We start from the raw sequence: 20,423 nt of genomic DNA on the forward strand, positions 1-20,423 counted from the left end.
AGGTGGGGGTCACAGGTCTGCTTCTGTTGCGACAGTTTCTAAGCCGTGGAACACCCTCGCCGTCCACCCAGCGGCTGTGAGAGCTGGAGACAGTAGGGGCGCATCAAGGCGTTCTGGGCCGAAAGCAGCAATTTTGAATTTTCGGGGCAGACCCAGCGCCCAAGCCGGCTCCGCAGGTGCTGGCCTGGCAGGTGTGGTGGTGGCTGCGAGCATCGAGCCTGGTGCAGGCCCGCGCGGGCACTGGCCAGGCTGTCAGCAACGCACCGCGAGGAGAGAAAACAGAAGCCCTGGGAGGCGGTGCCAGTTCTGGGTGGCGATAGCCCATCTATTTTTTTCCCTTTTGAAAATAAGCAGAAAACGATGTGAGCAGAAAGCTCCCCAGTTTGCAGGGGCTGCGGACGTTGAGCAGGGCCCTCCGAGCCGGCCCTGCAGCAACAAAGGCCTTTAGAACAGGGACCCAGGGTTTTACCGCCTGGCGCCTGGCGGCAGGTCTGACCCTGGTGCCCGGAGGTGGGACAGGAAGTTCTGTGCGCGGGGCAAACACGGGAGGAGGGAGGAGAGGCCCTCGCTCAGGTCTGCAAGCGCAGTGTGCGGGGGTCGCTCTGCTGACAGCTGGAGTTGCAGATGCATTAATTACAGCCGAGGCAGAAGGAGCCGCAGGGACGGGGGAGATGTGGGGGGACAGGGGGACGGGCGAGGGTGAGGGAAAAGGCACTTTGCCATGGAGCACATCTGCATTGTAATAAGCAGGTCCATAATTCTCTTGTGAAAGATCCTGGTCTTCTTTGAGCTAAAAAATATACTCTGTCTCACCAAGGGGAGGAGGAAAGAGATGATCGGGTTTGTTCGCCTGTTTGCCAAGCGCTTGCTGAGATCCCCCGCCCTTTCCCTCTCTCTGTAGCTGCAGTCGGGGGAGCCAACCTGCTTTCCAAGAGTAAAAGGCACCGGGAGGCGTCTGGTGAAGGGGCCCCCGCCTCTTAACAAGTCTCAGGCCTTGGATACAGCTACTGTGTGATCAGAAAGCAAACAGCGCTGAGCTGTCAGGGGAAATGTGTGGTCCGGGGCGAGGGAGCTGGCACGGGTCCGGAGGCGGAATGCTGACAGCTGACAGTCCGCACCAAAGTCAGTGGGAAACTGTCGCGTTCTTCAATGGGCAGAGGGGTCCTGGGCCGGGGCCTGCGGGGAGCAAGGCGATGGGGTTCAATGTACCGTCGTTTCGACGTGAGCGTGTTTTCCTGTCCTGGGAAGAGGTGAGGAGGACAGAAGGGAGCCATGGTTTCCGGGCCCCGTGCCCGCTGTTTCCGGCACAGCGCTCCCTACGTGGGCACTGCAGTGGGAGGACTCCCCTGCCAGGCGGCCAAGCGGTGTTATATCCCTTCTTCCTATCATTTTATTTTAGCACTTTTTGTTTTACTTTAAAATGGCAATTATATACGTATATATGTATGTATTTAGATGATATTAGATTGAATTTGTTAATTATATTTATAAGTTTGGTATTTTCTTAATAGTCTAAGGTTGGTATTTTGAAGTTCCAGGTTCCTGTGAATTATTTTTTTTAAGATTAAGAAAAGATGAAAGTAGAAGTGGTTAACTTGACAAAGGTCAAAATGAAAGCGCAATGAAGAGCAATGAGAAACAAAGCATTTACAACGCACAGGTAGGAGTTGCCCGCACAGGATTCTGTGGAAAGAAACTGCAGACCGTCTGTTGGAATGCATGCGCTCAATATGTACCAGTCTACACCGATGTCCTAACAACCTCGGACATTTCCCCACGCCAGCTCCATTAACATGTCATACGTGTCACCCCTGAGCCCCGGAGAGATGCTCACGGGAGAGCCGCCGGGACACCCTGGGACTGTGGCGGCCGCTGCATCACTAGGCGAGGTGGGTTCATACCAGCAAACAGAGCAACCACGGCAGTAATTGGCCGCCGAGGTCTCTTCTTTGTCAAGAAAAACACTTTTCTGACACGGACTTCAAAACCAGGATTAGCTCTCCCGATAACTTAGGGGTGCAGATTATCTTTCAGGGGGAGCTTGCACCCCTGATTTCCAAGCCTTGTGGCTCAGCATAGGGGACCCCCACCTCTGGGGAAGAGCCGGGGTGAGATGCCGGGTCCTGGAGGGATCCCACGTCACTCCTGGGTTTAGGAGCCTTTCTTGGGAAACGTGGTGATGGTGCCTGCCTCAGTTACCTCATCGGCTCTGAAGGCTGAAAATAAATAACACGAAAGTAGCCCAAGCCTGCTGTTCTGTGTAATAATCCCTCCTTCCTGGCCCGTGGCACTGACAGCCAAAAGAACAAGCAAAACAAACAAAAAACAAAAAAGGAGAAGAAACAGTCCCGCGCGTGAAGCCTTGTGTGTAAACCACGTTTTGCCTGGGAGCGAGCAGCTGAGGTTCAGGGCTGAGTGTAGTGGCTGTTGGTCGTGGTTGGAGCCACAGAGGCTCCGTGGACCTTTCGGACATGGGTGTACACAGAACGTCCCTACAGGTGTGTGCGTGTGTAGATGTGTAAGCATGTATCTATGTCCAGCTGAAGGCGAGACGCACTCTTCTTCGGAAGGGGCCTGCCTGGCCGCCAGGAAGCCTCGGGGCCAGTGGATCACCGAGAGGTCACCCCGACCTCGGGCCCCGCCGGGTCAGGTGTTCGGGTAGGACAGCTCGAACATGCTGCAAGCCTCCTCCAGGCTCTCGTCCACGTTCAGCCTCCGCCAGAACGACTTCTGCTTCTTCTGCAGCTCCCGGCGGACACACCTCGGGCAGGGCACAGACTTCTCTTTGCACTCGGAATGGAACACGGCGCCACAACTGCCACACCTGCAAGAGCCAACCAGGGACACGATGAGCGAGGCAGCGACGGGCACACACACACACACACACACACACACACACACACACACACACACACGCCGGCGACCCCGGGGCCTGCGCGCCGCTGGGGACACAAGATTCGCTTCCAGACAGCCCTGCCGCGGGGAAGAGGAATGACTCATGGAAGCGAGCGCCTCCATTTTCCAAATGTTCCAGGTCGAATTGCACTTGAAAACGTGTGTGTGTGTGTGTGTGTGTGTGTGTGATTAGAACTAGCTGGGAAGACGCCCGGGGCTTCTCTGGAATGGAGCCTGCAGGCAGCTGACTCTGTGACCCCCGGGACCACGCACCGAGCTCTGGAAGCACCGTGTCAGTTTCCTCTCCACCCGGAGCGAAGGCTGTTAGTAACTCTCGGGCGGGCGGAGTGACAGAAAGCGAGAGGGAAGGGCCTCCGCGAGGGAAAACGCGCCCAGCACCGTGACAGCCCCGTTACCGCTAGGAAAGCGCAGGCCCCTCCAGGCACCGTGAGCTGAGCGGTTCCCCACGGACCCCACCTTTATTTGACAGTGTCCGGAGGTAAAACTGAAAGGAATTTTAGGGATAAAATAGGCAGGTTTAGTGGGTTACCCCCTGGGAACCCCCTCCCTACGTGTGAGTCTGTATTTGCTTCCAACACATTTCCACCCGTTTCATCTACCACCTCTTGTCGTGGCTTCATCCTTCGAATCCATCTAGACAAGGACCCGGGGAAGAAATCACCCTTGCATCCTGCTCAGGAAAACACCCTGGCTCAAAATGACACACTTTCATTTTTGAATGCTGTCCTGTGGTCTGTTGTTGTTCTTAGTGTTTTTGGTTTTTTTTAATTAGGACTCCCCCTCCCCCGCTTTAAGTCTACCTTTATGAAGCAAGTGGGAACAGTAAGGCATGAGCGAGCGAGGAAGAGAACACAGTCTCGAGCAGCACACAGATACTCTGATTTGTGAGGAGGCATTCCAGGTGGATGCATGCCTGTCTGCTGCTTGGCTCGGTGCTGGAGGCCTGAGCAGGAGTCTACACGGCTGTTTTTACTGCAAAGTCTTAATAATGAGGAGCCGACGGGCACCGCGATGGCTGGCTCAGTGGGTGGCTTGCCCATGTGCATTAATTTCTCACCCCCCCCACCCCCCATGAGCGACAGGCGACTATGACCTTGCCCCTGGAGCCCAGGAATTGGGCCACATGACTGTGTTCAACCAGCAACACCAGGGAGGGGCCTGCCTGGGCCTGGCACAAAGCCGCTGCGGCTACAAGGGAACCAGCCCTCAGGGCTCAGCCTTGGGCTTCCTTTGCGTTTCCCATAATAGCCTGAGTTTTGTTCCTGGGCTCCAGATGATCTTCTTTAAAAAAATTACTGATGAGAGAGAGGAAGGTAGACAGAGGAGGGGGGGAGAGAGAGAGAGAGAGAGAGAGAGAGAGAGAGGGAGAGAAACATCAGTCAGACGCCTCCCACACATGCCCCCATCAGGGATGGAACCTGCGGCCTTGGCTGGGGTTGATGCTCCAACCAACTGGACACATGGCCAGGACCAGGATGGTCTTTCAAGCGCCTTCCCTCGCCTGCACCGACTTACCCCTGGCACCAATCAGGAGTCAGAACATTTTGTGAAACGAGGACCTTCCTAGCATCGCCTGAGCCCAGGAGGGAAGGCAGCAAGTTGGAAGGAGAGACACTGGGGAGGGTCAGCGTCAGCGATGGAGAGAAGCTCCGTGGCCCGCGGTCTCTGCCCAGCCCCGCTCTCTGGCCCAGCGAGCCTCATGGCCAGGAGAGCAAGCAGTGGGTGAGATGGCTGACCCCAATCCCACCGTGAAAGCACTGAACTGTGCCGGCCCCAGCCCCCCAATTCCCATGTTGGAGCCCCAACCCTCAAGGTCACTGTTAGGAGAGGGGGCCGTTGGGAAGTAATTAAGGTTAAACACATCGTAAGGGTGGGCCCTGCTCTGACAGGATTAGTGCCCTACAGGAAGGGACCAGAGGACCCGGAGGAAAGGCGTGCAACCCGGCGGCCTCCACCAGCCAGGAAGAGGGCTCTACCGGACCCAGGCCCAGAACCGAGAGAAAGGGGGGGGGGGCTGTGTCTGACAGGCTGGGCAGACGGAGACGTGGCCTTGAGCAAGTTACATCTCGGAGCTTCGTCAGTTTCCTTATCTGCTAGGCAGCTCGGCAGGTTCGCACGACCACAGGCCTCACAGAGGTGCGGGGGCTCAGGTGAGGTGATGAGGAAAGCACGCAGCAGTCCCTGGCATGTGGTAAGTGCTTCCCGTGAGTGACCTGGGCCGGGGACTCACTTCCTTGGTGCTGGGCTTCCTCATTTGTAAAAGGCTGCTCCCCATGACCTCCTTCCTCCCCACCGGGGTCTGCGAGACCGAAATGGGCGGCTGTGAGGAGGGGCCTTGGGAGGGCAAGGGCTCTAGGAGCAGGCGAGCGTGACACCAGCTCTCACGGGGACCCCAGGCTTCTCCACACGGCGCTGTCCTGACCCGGGCAGCTGACATCCGGGCCACGCTAGCATCTCTGCCCCAGCCCCTCCCTCCTTTGGGGGGGGGGGGTCCGGGGGGAGGTGGGGGGGGGGGGGGGAGGTGGGCCCAGATCTGCCTGGAGCCTCTCGTCTGGGCCGGCTCCTCCCAGTGGCAGTGGCTTTGTCCCCACTGGGTCAGACCTCTGTGGAAGCCCCTGTCAGGGAAGTGACACTAATGGCAGCTTTATCAAATAAATTTCCTCCTTCCTGCCCCTTGCCCTGCGGGGTCAGCCAGCGACTTATACACAGAGGGATGTTGCCCAGGGCAGTGATTGATAAGGAGGGAACCGCTGGGTTCCTTCAGTGCCACCCCTTATCTCTGCTGACACCGGTCCCCCCACCCCACCCCACCTCACCCCGTGGTAGAGGCTGAGTCTTATCAAATGTTTGTGGTGCAGCAAACACCCACGGGTGATGGAGGGACCGGTGCACCTGCTCTTTCTAGCCAAAGGTCAGTAACTGAAAAAAAAAAAAAGAAAAAAAAAGTGAGATAAAAAAATTAATGATTTCAAAATGGAACCAAGTCCTATTTTCTAACAATTTGTAACCCAGCAGGCGTCTTTTGAACTGTATAATGGCTAGACTGATCAATGACCTTCCTAAATTCTGAGACTCTATTGTTAATTCCCCCCTAATTTTTCCTTCAAAGGGAAAGAATAGGGGCAGGAACAGGAAGAAGGAAGAGAAACTGTTCCTCTTCTATCATTTTTATGGCGCGCTGAGATAAAAATGTAATGCACAGGAAAAATAAAGTATTTGCATTAAAAATGCAATCTATAGGGATGCTCCTCTTTAAGAATAGGACTTTATTTAAAAGGACCTTTCACTTTAAAAAGTCACTGGCTCCTTAGTATTTACTGAATGTCCTTAAAATATGATTTAACCAACGCAACTTTTCAGGAACATGTCTTTTATTTAAGACAAATCCACTAGTGTAATCATCTGTGCAGAAAATTGCCACGGATAATGAAAGGGAAACGTCCCTTTGGAGTCCTGAGGGGTAAATCAAAGGAGGGCCAGCCCCTTCGCGCCGGAGCCATCAGGCCTGCCATCGGCGGCTTCCTTGCTGTCGCATATGGCTGTACAGCCCGGAGAACAAAGACCCGTGGCCTCCCTCTCCGGTGCCACGGAGAATGCCACTGCAGGGACACGCCGGCTGCACAGCCATCCAGCGGTTTTTCCTGAAAGCATCCATGGCTTCACTTCATGCAGGCATCTCCACCTCAGCACGTCTCACATTTTGGGCCGGATAGTCCTTTGTTGTGGGGAGGCTGTCCTGTGCATTGTGGGATGTTTAGCAGCATCGCCTGCTTCTACCCACTGGATGCTAGTACCACCCTTCCTCCATTCCCTCCTTTTGTGACAACCAACAACGTCTCCAGACACTGACAAATGTCCAAACGTCCCCTGAGGTGGAGGTCATCCCAGCTGAGAACCACTGACCTAATTTACCTGGGGAAGGCATCCCAGCAGAGGTAACAGGGGCTAAAACAGCCCCTTTCCCCCGTTATACTCGCACTAATCGATAAAGCCCACATCACTTCCATTTATATTTAAATTTATTTTTAAATATGTTTTTATTGATGTCAGAGAGAAAGGTAGAGGGAGAGAGAGATAGAAGCATCATTGATGAGAGAGATTCATTGATGGGCTGCCTCCTGCACGCCCCCTACTGGGAATGGAGCCAGCAACCTGGAGATGTGCCCTGACCGGGAATCAAACCATGACCTCCTGGTTCATGGGTCAATGCTCAACCACTGAGCGACACTAGCTGGGCACAAATATATATTTTTAATACATCAACTGATTAAAATAGCTGAAACTCACTAGCATTAACCACCCTGTGGTTTCTTAAAATAATTTAGAATATCTTTTAAGAAGTTGATACCCAGGACATATTCTCTGCGTTGCTCAGGAACCCTAACTTTCTCTCAGCTCACTCTGATTTTTAGTTCTCCCCAAGCCATCTTGGTGGCTGGCCCTGGGTCGCCCAGACCCTTTGGGCGGTTTCTCTGCGGCACCCTTTGCGTCTTCAGGCTTGTCTGGGCCATCTAGTGAGTCAAAACCAAAAAGCTTTGTATTTGCTTCATAAAATAAATTGCTTTTTTGCACCCAAAGCAGCTTGGCTTCAGCAGCCACTGCAGAGAAGGGGAGGCCAGTAAATAGCAAGGCCACTGATTGCAGCGGGAGAGCTTGGCCACAGTGAGGAGCCCAGAGTTCGTGGCCCAGGTTGGCCTAGCATCACTGCGGTCTTGGGTAACTGACTTGATCTCTGCACCTCGCTCTCCACAAAAACAAAGGGGAAGGTTGGATGAGAGAGTATCCAAGGTTCCTTCAACTTGTAGACTTTTGCAGGAGGGAGCAGGGCTACTCTGGGTTTTGTCCTCCTCTTTCCCAATGTCCTGGCCCCACTGCGCCTGTGGATGAGAGGAGCATGTAGCCCTGCTGGCCGCTCCGGGGAAAGACCCAGCTGGCAGGCTGGGACTGGAGGCGACGAGCCTTCATGTGAAAAGCACTACTTTAAATTGTATTTATTTGCACTGACTAAGCAAAAGCTATGAAATAGTTTAGATGAATTAGTACATGCAGCTCTATCAGGAAGTAGGCCCAAAGGAGCTGACGCTGCCCCTATCCCATGAGATTACAATGAAATATTAAGGGTTTCTCTCTAAGCCTCTCCCACCCTCATCACACCAGCTCTCTCCAAGGGGGGGAAAAATAATTGGGGCTTTTATTTGAGGGTGAGGGGTGGCAGCTGGCTAGAGGCAGCAATCACCGCCGCCTGTGCAAGTAGTTTTGTGTTTGAACCATTAGGACGGCGTGTTGGAGTGAACCAGGTGCATGTCCGCACTGGATTCACCATAGGATGTGGGACGAGAAAGGAGTAGGTTGAGTTTGGCCTTGGTAGAAGCTCTGTGGGACAATGGCATCCATTATCCCCGAGTTCCTGGCAAGCGGGTCCCCTTTCTTGGGCCGGGGGCAAGAGAACATGTCTACAATCTGGGCGACACGAACCTCACTCTGTGTCTTAGTTCAGGCACCTTGGCACGAGACTGTACATGTTATGAACAGTCGTTCACCTAACAATGAGCTTCCTGACTGACCGGCGGCCAGTGAGGGAGGAGTTCATAACCCGGAAATCTAATAGTGAGTTGCCAAGAGATGGGACAGACACGCTGTTCTTCTCACAGCCATCAAAACCCAGAAGACCCACCTGCCACAAACCCACAGAAGCAGATGTATGCAGGGGAAAGGGTCGCTGCTCAAACCTTATGGCACAGAAGCAAGAATTCCTGCTGCAGACAGTTTCCTGTTCTGGAATGCTGATGATGTGAGAGCAATTAGAGACAGGCACGAGGTGCTGTCTGCGCCCTTCCAGGTTCTAGCTTCTCAGGAGGCCACAGGAGACTGCTAGGGGCCCCTGCCCCAGGCTGAGGTCACCGTCCGCTCTGCTCTGTCGACGCTGGGTCCTACTCCTGCTGCATTTTTATTTTTGGCTCCGGCAGTGACCTCAGATACTTCGCTAGGATTCAGATTCAGGCTTGAGTTTGGCTAGATCTCTGACGAGCGAAAGGGCAGGCCCGCAGCGCGGGGTATTGCTGTGGCTGCTTCCCCCGCAGAGCCCACGGCGAGCAGGGCGGGGTGCAGAAGTAGGCCCATGTTATCAGGCATGCGAGTGTGGTTTGGTAGATAGCACCTATGGAAGGCTCCCCATAGGGCCACTAGCCATTATTGGTTTTTCCAAGAAACCAGGATGATGATTTAAATCTCTTAGCTAAGGAAGGTAGTAATTGGGGCCTGGTTATTTTAATGTTTTGGGTTGGTGTTTTCTTCTGTTATTAGGTAAGTAAATCACATAAGCAAACAACTTATAATTTGCTTGAATAGGAAATCAGCCAACAGTACCTACGCTGTGTGCCTGTGTCGGTACGTAGGTGGTATATATGCACTTACTTTACATACATGTCTGCTGTTTAGAAGAAAACACAGACATGTTACTAAATATCCTAAGATAAAGTTAATTTGATATAATTAAACAAATCATATAATGTAACAGATTCACTTTGGGTGGGGGGAGGGAATAGCCGGGTTAAGATAAAGACAGATTAACACACAATTTCAGTAAGAAACTGATTATGACCCAGTTGGGTGGCTCAGTGGTTGAACGTCGACCTATGAACCAGAAGGTCATGGTTTGATTCCTGGTCAGGGCACATGCCCGGTTGCAGGCTCGATCCCCAGTGTGGGGCATGCAGAAGGCAGCTGATCAATGATTCTCTCTCATCATTGATGTTTCTGTCTCTCTCTCTCCCATCCTCTCTGAAATCAATACAAATATATTAAAAAAAGGAGAAACTGAGCTGATGGTGAGGGGCGCCCAGGTTTCACGCCTCCCCCTGGAGCACCACCTGCGGCCAAGCCTGCGCCAGGATGACCAGAGGCCCCTGACTCCGCCACAGCAGCAGCGGGGTGGGGAAAAGCGCTGTCTGGAAACGTTGGATTCCAGAACTATCGTGGCTCCTTGTAGAGTGGGAAATAGATACACTTGGGCCTGTCACATTTAGGAGTGTTCCTCGTAATTTGTTTTCTTTTTTTGGCTCAGGATAGGGATATGGGGGCTAAGCAGGTATCCATATGGTTTGACTAGAATTATAAGAGCCTGGAAAAGATCCAGCTCCTTTGGCCAAATGTCTGGCCGATTAAGGCGTTTCTGTGCTAGCTCATCAAGCGACTGCAATCGTTCTGTATGGTAAACGCAAATACAGCATGATCAGGATTAGACATCTAAATTAGGCAGCATCTGTATGGCCCTTTGCCCCTGTTTTTACATAAATTATCCTTACATTAGCTCTCTGAGCTAGGTACTATTTGTTTTCCTATTTTTAATAAGTCGGCCAGTAAATAGATAAAATGAAGTGAAAAAAATAAAACAACTGGTGGCTAATCTGGCCCCAGAACTAGTAAGTGATCAGCTGTGGACTAGATTCCAGTCTTCTGACTTGAAACCTGGCCCTTTTCCCTGTTACTGGCCACATGCTCCTTTAAGTTATTCAAAACATCCCTAAATACCTGCTAGGACTCAAATCTGGGAAGAACAATTGGTATGTCCTGCAATGATCTTTTTATTTACCTCTTAATCCCCAGAGTTAATTAAGGAAGGCTTTTCCCCTGATTGTACCCACAAAGCATTTGGCTTTCACAGGTCTTGCACTTTTAGTTTGTAAACCAAGCTTAGCTAATACCTTTGACAAAAGCTTTACTTAAAATCTTGGCTTTGAAACAGAATGTAAACAAGGGTTAATTAATTCATTTGTTAATTTTGCTACCCTACTGGGGACAGTAACTCCCCATTACCTTTAGTGCAAACGCTTAATAAACGCTTCTTGGTGATTTGTAGACGATGACAACTTCTCAGCAATAGTCCGTGTGGCTATACAAAACCATAATAGATTTGACCTGAATGAAATAATTTTTGGGGGGGTAGGGAAAAATTGATATTTCTGACACTTCTAAGTTTTGTTTTGTTTTATGGTTCACCCGGCAGTTAATATAATTCTCAACAATGTCCATCTTTTGAAAATCTTATTTAATATTAGAGAAGTAAAGGAACTGCAGGAGGATTTTAAAATGTTCCACAATTTCTGTCAAAAGCTAGAGTAAATTATAATTGTAGCCATAGAGAACCATAACTAAGAGCAATGGCTTTCTGCAGGGATTTCTAAAGTAGTTCAACATCTAAGGGCCCAAGAAATGTTCAGAAATTCCTTGCTACATCTAAAACAAAGGGCATGAATATGAGAGTATTACCAGGCTAATGCAGATTAAAAAACAATAATCTTGAATAATCTTGGCTTATATATGAATTCCATTGATTCACTAGTCTACTTTTGTATGTAAAAATGAAAAATTTAACTGTCAAGTTTTGAAGTAAGCCTCTTTAAAATAAATAATTTATAAGGATGATAGGTACCTAAGACTTTGAATAGGATTTACTTCTATAAACATATTATATTTCAATTCCTCAAAGTACTAAGACACTTAGTGGAGCAAAAAAAATTTTTTTTCCAGCATGAGTACATTAGAAAAATGCAAAAAAGTTTAGAAGGTAAACCAAATCTAATTTTATGAGCAGCATGATTGGTTGCTTAGGAATGAGGTAGTGATATAAATTTAGAAGGAGAAATGCTTTCAAAGAAACAACCAAAGTGTTTTGTCATAACTTCGGACTAATCCCCTATTTGTCTCTTCTCACCAATACAATTCTCTTAATGAGACGGCATTACATGAGTTTCTAATTCTCCATGTGTTCTAAGCCAGCGACTCTCAAAGTGTGGTCCCTGGACCAGCCAAACCAGCATCACCAGGGAATTTGTGAGAAAAGCAAAATATCAGGTCCTAATCCAGACTTACTGAATCATAAACTCTAGGGTGGGGCCCAGCAGTCCATGTTTTAACAAGCCCTCCAGAGAATTTTATGAAGTTTGAAAACCTCTGTTCTAGGCCAATCATTTCCAAAGACAACAGGCTAATATTAGAGCTGTTCTAAATATTTAAAACAAAAATATGGACTTCGCAAAACGAAATATGAAAATTATTAAATAATGTTTTTATATAAGGCTTTACATTTTATATCTATTTTTTCCTCAAAGCTAATAAACAAATCTCATTTTATTTAATTCCAAATAATATGTAGTAGTTTCTGTATTTATTGGCCACTTCCATATTTTTTCCAGAATTAGTTTATGCCCCTTGCCTGTTTTATATCGACTTTTACTATACTTACTGACTTTTAAAGATTTTTTTATATCCAGGACATTAGTACTTTGTCACATCTGTTGAAAATGTTCCTCCAAGTTTACTGTTTAGCTCTGTCTTTATCTATAGAATTTTTCAAGTTTAATATTTTTTATGTTTTTAAAAGCATTTAACTTTCATGGCTTCTGGGTTTGTGTTAGGCTTAGCAAGACCTCCATTTAAGATCATACAAATATTCATCCATCTTTTATTTTAGTACTTTATGGGTTTAAATGTTTTTCATGAAAATATTTGATCCATCTAGATATATTCTGATGAAAGGAGAATGGTAAAATCCAGCACTTTTCTTCCTACAAAAGCCTATCTAGGCCCCAGCTCCTTTTGTGGAATGATGCACAGTTTGTTTCACTAATTTGCTGCGACACCTTTCTCATATACTGAATCCCATTTTTCTTGGGTCTATTTCTGCACTTCTGAAATCATGTCCCACTGATCTGTGTGTTCCAATACCTACATCATGCTGTGTATTTTATAATATACTAGAGGCCTGATGCACGAAATTCGTGCAAGAGTAGGTCTTCCTTCCTCCGGCAGGCACCCAGGACCTGGGCTTCTCTTGCAGCCCCGTCTTCGTCCTGATGGAAGGATGGGAGGACATCTGGTCTAATCAGCATATTACACTTTTATTATTACAGATTTTTATATCTGGTAAAAACAGTCTCCTCTTATGTAAACAACTGTAGAAATCAATTCTATATTGAATATAATACTGGTGCCCATATTTATGTTAAATGAAAAAATTTGGAATGTATATAATCAATCAACTATTTAAAATTTATATTATATAGTTCTATTTATAAAGTTTATTTAAAATGAGATGCAGATGCACTTGTATAAACATCCCGGGTGGTCAAAGATTAATCCTAGCTTAGAGATTTAATGTACTGAACATCTCAGATTTTTTTCATCTTTATTTAGTGATAAAGGTATTGTGCAAATTTGGTGAGTTAAATTAATAGCCTGATTGTTAACATGTTTATAAATTAAGAAACACGGTTCAATTGTGTAATGATGTATAAATATTTACTCACTAACATGATCCTACCGTGCATGAACCAAGCATGTATTATCTTGGACAATTATCGCAATAATGCGTAAAAGCAGGTATATGTTAACAGTGAATAAGGGAAGGAGATGTGAACAACCATGCTTGCTTTGGCAGCCCCTTTCACTGAGTGAGAACACTCTTTGGAACTTTGGTTTCCACTCTGCATACTAGTAAAGTTGGACGGAACTGATAATCACAGTAATAAAAATAGTTATGCTATGTCAAGCAATACACAGGTAAGGCACCTAGAAGTCACTGAAAATTTTATTTCTTTCAACACTGCATTTATTCATAAGACGGGAATAGGGCGAAGGCTGGATGCTGGTATATCAGCGAAGGGAAGTCAAAGGCAAGACACAGTCACTCACGGAGGGAATCCAACGGGAGCCTGCAGCTCAGGTCTGGTGAGCAAGGTGCTGTGCTGACCAACAACTAAGCCTTTTCTCTTTCATTGTCTCTGGGCAAACTCTAGATTCAGTGAGAAAAACGGAGGTAAGAAACTTTCAGGTGGGGCTGGGCGTGGGGAAGAAGGGTTAGGTGCCACTCGTGGGTACTTTCCAAGTATTAAGGTCTCTCTCTTTTAAACAGTAGACCTCACGTGTGCTCTCAGGGCAGTCAGAGGAAGGGAAAAGCCATCCTTCTTGCTTGCTGCTTTGACATTCACGTCACTCCCCACCACTCCACCCTGTCCTTCTCCTCCGCCCCCGTCGTCCCTACTGCCAAGGATTTCTTGCTTCTCTTTTCATTCTCAATTCTGCACTTTTTCTTCCAAATCATTGATGCACACTGCTTTCCAGCTATGTCTTTTAATTTAAATTTTCTTTCCCTTCACCAAGGATTCTCTTTCTAGCAAAAAGGTATTAACATCTCTCTCAGAGAAAGGCTTTAAGATCCATCAAAGTCCTAACTGTCAAGGCCAAATCAGATCTTTCAGTTTGAGTTAAATCAGTTCAAATTAGTGGTTTCCAGTGTTTCCACTGCAGTCTTTGGAAACCATCGACCATCACCAGAAGGACCCGAGACTAGCGAAAGGTAGGCAGTGGAGCCTTTTGCCCTCCCAAGATGGTTTGTGGGTCCCTCAAATTTCAGGCTAGTGTTCTGACAAAAAGAGTGAGGCAGAAAGGGTACTACACTGGATTCAGCAGCCTGAATCTTCCTCTAGCGATGGCTATGGTTTTGGGTGGGGATGCTGACCTTGATGGGGGTTAAGGGTTGGAAGTGGGGTTGGGGGAGGGGAGCGTGTTATAGGGGATGAGAGAGTGATTGCTAAGTTCCCTCTGACTCTACAAAGGGTCTGTGCTCTGATATAAATTCAGTCCAAATACCAACTTTTGTACAGAGTGTGAACATCTATGGGCTGGGCCTTTGTCTCCATTTTAAGTGTTTTGAAGGCATCCCGAACTGAACAGAGTTTATTGATGGTAGCTATAGGCAGCATATGCAGATGTTTCCTGATGCAACATTGAGTGTTTTAATATTCAGAATGCTAAAGGGGTTTAAGAAAATTATGATAACAGACACTAGATATTGCAATAAAACCAAAAAGGATTTTTAAAAAAACAACTTTAAGAAGATATTACCACTTGTACTCCCATAATTAGTTTGGATGAAAAAAGTCTCAAAATATCATAAACATATACCGACAAAACCAAGATACGATTGTACCTTTTGTAGTTCTAAAGCATAAAACAGTTCATTTCAGAACATACTGCTCAGTCTGAAAAGTCAACATTTTTTTGTATGCAAAGGTAAATACTCCTTCTCTTGTCTATTGTGTATTTCAGGTTACTTATTTACAGTCCCATACGGCAGGAAAAAGCACACACTAAAAAATGACCTAAGAGATGTTCTGAAAATTAGATTATCTGAGTAGCTTAGCAAAGCTCATTTTTGACATTAAAGTTTCCACTGGGCTAGTAAAACACATCTGTCCCTACAATGCTGCGTTGTCACTCATTCAATAAAGTCACATTATCTTGGTAATGTCTACATTGAAGTAGACAGTTTCCCTGGAATTAGTTTAGAAGCTATTTAAAATAAAAGAAAAACATGTTAAGTACAGATTTGAAGAACTAAAACAAAGCAAATTCTTCATTTATTCATGGGCTATTTATTGAGCATTTACTATGTGGTATTCTAGATGAAGAGGATGGGGCAGTGAGCAAAACAACAAAGTCAGTTTCCACAGGAAGCTTATAATATTTCCAAATGGACTGACTCACAATTTCAATTTCTATCTTACTCCCTCTGGGTGAATTCTGGCAAAAACCAGTCAACTTTACTGAAAACACTATGACACACTATCAAAAAGACTAATACAAAATGCTAAGCAATAAAACGGAAGTAAAGCTCTTACTCCTTTGGTCAGTTGGAGCTTAAATCAGTGCCATGAGCCTGGGGTGCAGACCCAGAGGCGGTGGCTCATCAGAGGTCACACCGCCAGTTAGTGGCAGAGTCAGGAGTGACACGCAGACTTCTTCATTCCTAGGCCAGTGAGCTTTCTGTGGGCTAGCCTGCCTTCATTTATTAAAAGGAGCTTACTGATTTTAGAGCCAATTAATTGTATCTTTGCCAGTAAAATAAAAGTTTATAAATGAAATGTGATTATTCTCCTGGATCTGATTTGAGGTGACAAAAAAGCTGGATATACAATTATGTATTTAATATGATTTCAAGTTGACTAAACAAAATACATATATATGTATATCTATAATAATAAAAGCGTAATATGCTAATTAGACCAGACAGCCAAACAAACTTCCAGATGACCTTCCAGCCTCTAGTATGCATACATATATTAGAGAAACTTTCTTTATACTCTTGTGTACTTTTCAAAATTTTTATAATGAACATCAGTTAATTTTATAGTTAGAAAGTTGAAATACGAGTGAAACAATGGTGAACATCTCCCCCTCCAACAAAAAATTAGGTTGTCTAAAATGTTTAGAGGTAAGATGATGAACACAATATTAACCAGACACCTAATTAGATGCCTGGTAAGAAATGTGTCTAGGTGGAGATGACAGCCATCTATTCAAGTGACCAAATGGTTTCAAAAAAACAATGGTGGCCTCGCCAGCTAAGACCGTGTTTATAAACGCACCGTATTTATCAAGGGGCTTAATGGCATAAAAGGTCAGGCCAGTCCTGAGGGTTTCACAAAAGTCTTGTCTGTGTGAGACATTCCGAGACATTTTGACACGTGAATGTAGGAGCCACCGGGCCAAGGTGAAATGTTATTTACCAAGTTCCTCTGTGACCAAAGTTTAAAAGCCAGAAAAACAAGCATTGTGCTAGAGTTTTTATCCAAGAAAACCTTCACCGACACAAATACACAGAAGAGTGGGCAGTCGTAGGGCCTAAGAGTCGAATCCCATCCCGGTCAGTCACCAGCCTGCGCTGCCACAATATCTGGGAGCTCTCGGCCTGATTCTCTCCTCTCCGAATGCCTAGCTGCTCTCCACACGCCCCTCCGCCTCTGTCCCTTTCTGATTCTAGAACACAGGCAGGAGTCCTGTCTCCCACCCCCGGTGTTAGAGGGCCCTGGAGAAATGCCTCAGCGTGCCCCCCTTCCATACCAGAGGAGGAAAGAGCACGGGGATGGAGACTCCTGCTTCCTCCGCCACGGCCCCACTCCCTCTCGCTGCTGCGCGGATCCCACACCTCATTACAACGCTCACGGAGTGGCTGCCTCCCAAGAAAAGCCACAGAAAGGAAATATCATTAAAAAAGTGTATATGCTTAAGGGAAGCCGTTCCCTCCCTTAAGCCCGGGCCGAGCCAAGGCTGTTGTTCTCTATTGTTGAACAGGATGTGACAGGACTGCCAAGCTCTGCCCACAAACCTGCTAATTAGATGCCCTGACAGTGTTTGTTTTGGAGCCTTTCCCAACAAAGGAATGTGTCAGGCTGATTGGTGAGAAAAGGGTATGTAATGTGTGTGTACTCTAGTCCCGATGAGGGCATAATCCAGGTATTCAGTCTGTTTGCGCAAGGACTCACAGCAAAACGGAGGCCGAGCAAATAGGAAGCCACAAGGACAGACCAGCTTCTGGGCAGTGCTCTCAATCCTCCTCTGGAGTTTTGTTTTACTGCCCCCGCCCCCACCGAAAAAATTCCTGCCTGAACATGAAGCTCTCGTTCAAAAAGTGACACACTGGAACTGGCTCCCCAGAAAAATGGAAGAGCCTTTGTCAGGTTGCTGGCAAATCTGGGTGTTGATGATTTTCTAGGCACATAAATAAGCGACAACTTTAGGCAAAGCCACCTCCACAAATTAAAGGGAATGAGGGCCACAGGAAACACAGCTCTGCAGGGACTGTTCAGGTCGAGCTGAGAAAACGGTGCGTCTCAGCATCCGCTATGGGAAGAAGTCATTCTGTAGTTTACAAGAAAGCAGTTTCTTTCTCTTTTGAAACAAACCTTTACAAGGTTTGACTACAATTAGCTGTCGGAAGCTTCCTGTGTACATGAAGCTCCGAGGAGGGCAGAAAGTGCCAAGGCGAAGAACAAAGTCCGTGCCCCAACATGTCCAGGTCCTCAGGGGCAGGTGGTAGGGATTGCAGTGAAATGCACAGTGACAAAGACCGATTCATAAGGTCAGGTGTGTTCGGAGGAAACCCCATGTTCTTCAGTGCAAGGTGGACGATTCCGGAGCTGGCCAGTTCTTTGGAGGCCTTCTTTCTCCGTACGCTAACTTGACAACGTAGGTTTTAAAAATAACACAGATAAGCCCTGTTGGAAACTCACTTGCTATGGACTTTCCATGAGACCAATGTTCGTGCCCACCAGAGAGGAAATGTTTGGGAATGTGTGCAGGTTTGATGTGGTGTCAGAGTATGTGAACTCGATTGGGGAGAGTCTGGTGCCGATAAGTTCAAGGTCCTGAGGGCAATGGCTATTTCTCGGAGGCAGGGAGGGCGTGGCCAAGTATTGTGCACAAGGAAAAACTGGCAGGTAATGCTCAGTCTGCTTCTCTAGAACCCAGTGCTTTAAGAACTTACATGCATATATGCATGACCCACGGGCACAGACAGTGGTGTGGTGAAGGCCTGGGACGGGAGGAGGGACCGGGAGGAGGGAATGGGAACAAAGGGCACATCTGTATGACTTTCAGCAATAAAGATAAATGTTTAAAAAACCCACATAACCCTTTCAGAAGAGTGGCCACTGAGCTGCAGATGCCCCCAACACTGGGAGAACCCTCTGTGGATGCCTTCCCTCTGGCAAGTGAGTGCTGTTGACCTGGGCCCATGGTCGGCAAACTGCGGCTCGCGAGCCACATGCGGCTCTTTGGCCCCTTGAGTGTGGCTCTTCCACAAAATACCATGTGCGGGCATGCACGTACAGTGCGATTGAAACTTCGTGGCCCATGCGCAGAAGTCGGTATTTTGTGGAAGAGCCACACACAAGGGGCCAAAGAGCTGCATATGGCTTGCGAGCCGCAGTTTGCCGACCATTGACCTGGGCGGCTGAGGCTGGTGCCCAAGAAATACTTTAATGGTAGGTTAGTTGCTCCAACCTTCTGGGTAAAGCTGTAGTGTTGCTTCAGACTTTTACCATGCTCCTCTATCTCTGCAAGTATCCCCCCACCCCCCGAGTTGTACTGAGATAAAGTTGACATATAACGTTGTACTAGTTTCAGATAAACAGCATAATGATTTGATATGTGTGTATACTGTGAAATGATCCCCACAATAAGTTTAGTTTACATCTATCACCACACAGTAGTTACACATTTCTTTTTCTTATGATGAGACCTTTTAAAATCTACTCTCTTGGAATCTTTCAGATCTGGGACAATATTGTCATCTTTAGTCTCTGCGCTGTACATTACAACCCAGAACTTACCTTACAGCTGCAAGTTTGTACCTTTTGACCATTTACACCCATTTCGCCCACCGCCTGCCTCTGGCAACCACCAATCTTTTCTCTGTATCTGAAGTTTTGTTTCTTTGGTGTATGTGTGTATTGTTGTTGTTTTAGATTTCACAGATACGTGAGATCATATAGTATTTGTCTTTCACTGATTTACTGCGCTTAGTGTAAGCATTTTAAACGCTAACTAATCAGTTTATTTAAAAAACTTTGTCTGTGTTCTTAATGAGTGCTCACAATATATTTGGGAGAGCTGACCCAAACAGTAAATTTTTATGGGATGCCTAGCATATATGTAACACACCAAATTCCGTGTGAAGTATGGTCACATTCAAACCCAGCCGACGACGGCACAGGGCTCAGAGAGTCTTGGGTGTTTTCCCTATTGGGAAACCTGGGGGGATGATTTGTATGTCACATGAAAAAGTCAACAGAGCGAATGCGTCAGGCAGAAAGGATGGCGCTGGTCCACGGGAGCTGGCACATTCTGTGAGTCCCATGTTAAAATGCGCTCTGGGTGTTTTTAAGAGGAAGTCTTTATGTGCTTGGGATCTGGACACGTTTCAAGATTCAGGAATGCCATCTTCCAAGGAGGTGTGAAGCAGCATTATGTTCTCAATAACGAGAGGAGTGGTGATCTGCAGAGGTGTCAGAAAGCAAGCTGCTGGATGGGAGGCAATTTAAGGATTAAAAAAAGTCTATGTTCTGGGTCATTTTGTGGATTTATTCGACTTTCTTGCTTCTCATCATTCTCCCTTACATCTTAGAGCAGTCCCAGTCTGACCTTCTGATTCTGAATTATGGAAAGTTAGAGGTCTGGTTTCTTATTCTCAACCAGGGAGGGCCCGTGTTGTCATTTCTGTTTGGTTAGGATGTGGAACTTTCTCTCTGTGTTCGCAGAATGCTTCTCTCTCCTAATGCTGGACTTTGGCCTTCGTCCTCTAGGAGGGCAAATGTTGGATGAGTCTTAACTCAGTCTGCAGCTCTGGGTCTTCCTATTGTATTTAAAACCTTGAGATTTGGCTTTTAGAGTTCTCCTACTTAATTTGAGAGGTATGTATTTAACTTACGCTTGAGAAGAAGGAACATCCCCAGGGAAACTGTCAATGTTACCTTCAGAACGGAGGGGAGGTGGTAGCCCTGACTAAGGCAGCTCCCGGGCCCCCAGGCCCACCCTCGCCAGCCGCCAGCGGAGCCGCCAGGGAGGCTTGCTGGGATCTCCTTCCCCACCCAACCCGGCTGGCACAGGGCTCGAAGTGTAGAAACTTCCACGGTGCCAAATAAAAGAAAACTCAAAGTAACAGTTTT

At 47.2% G+C, this 20,423-nt stretch overlaps 1 protein-coding gene across 1 annotated transcript in view; it reads right to left on the bottom strand.

The window, feature by feature from the left end:
- Positions 1–342: 342 nt before the first annotated feature.
- Positions 343–20,423, bottom strand: part of PLEKHM3 (pleckstrin homology domain containing M3) — a 166,333-nt gene continuing 146,252 nt past the window's right edge. Inside the window, 1 exon segment of the mRNA XM_081096045.1 lies at positions 343–2,824. Coding sequence (XP_080952171.1) covers positions 2,647–2,824 — 178 coding nt within the window. The 3' untranslated portion in view covers positions 343–2,646.

This window comes from Myotis nattereri, assembly GCF_964212035.1.
Source record: "Myotis nattereri genome assembly, chromosome: 7".
Classification (NCBI taxonomy): domain Eukaryota; kingdom Metazoa; phylum Chordata; class Mammalia; order Chiroptera; family Vespertilionidae; genus Myotis; species Myotis nattereri.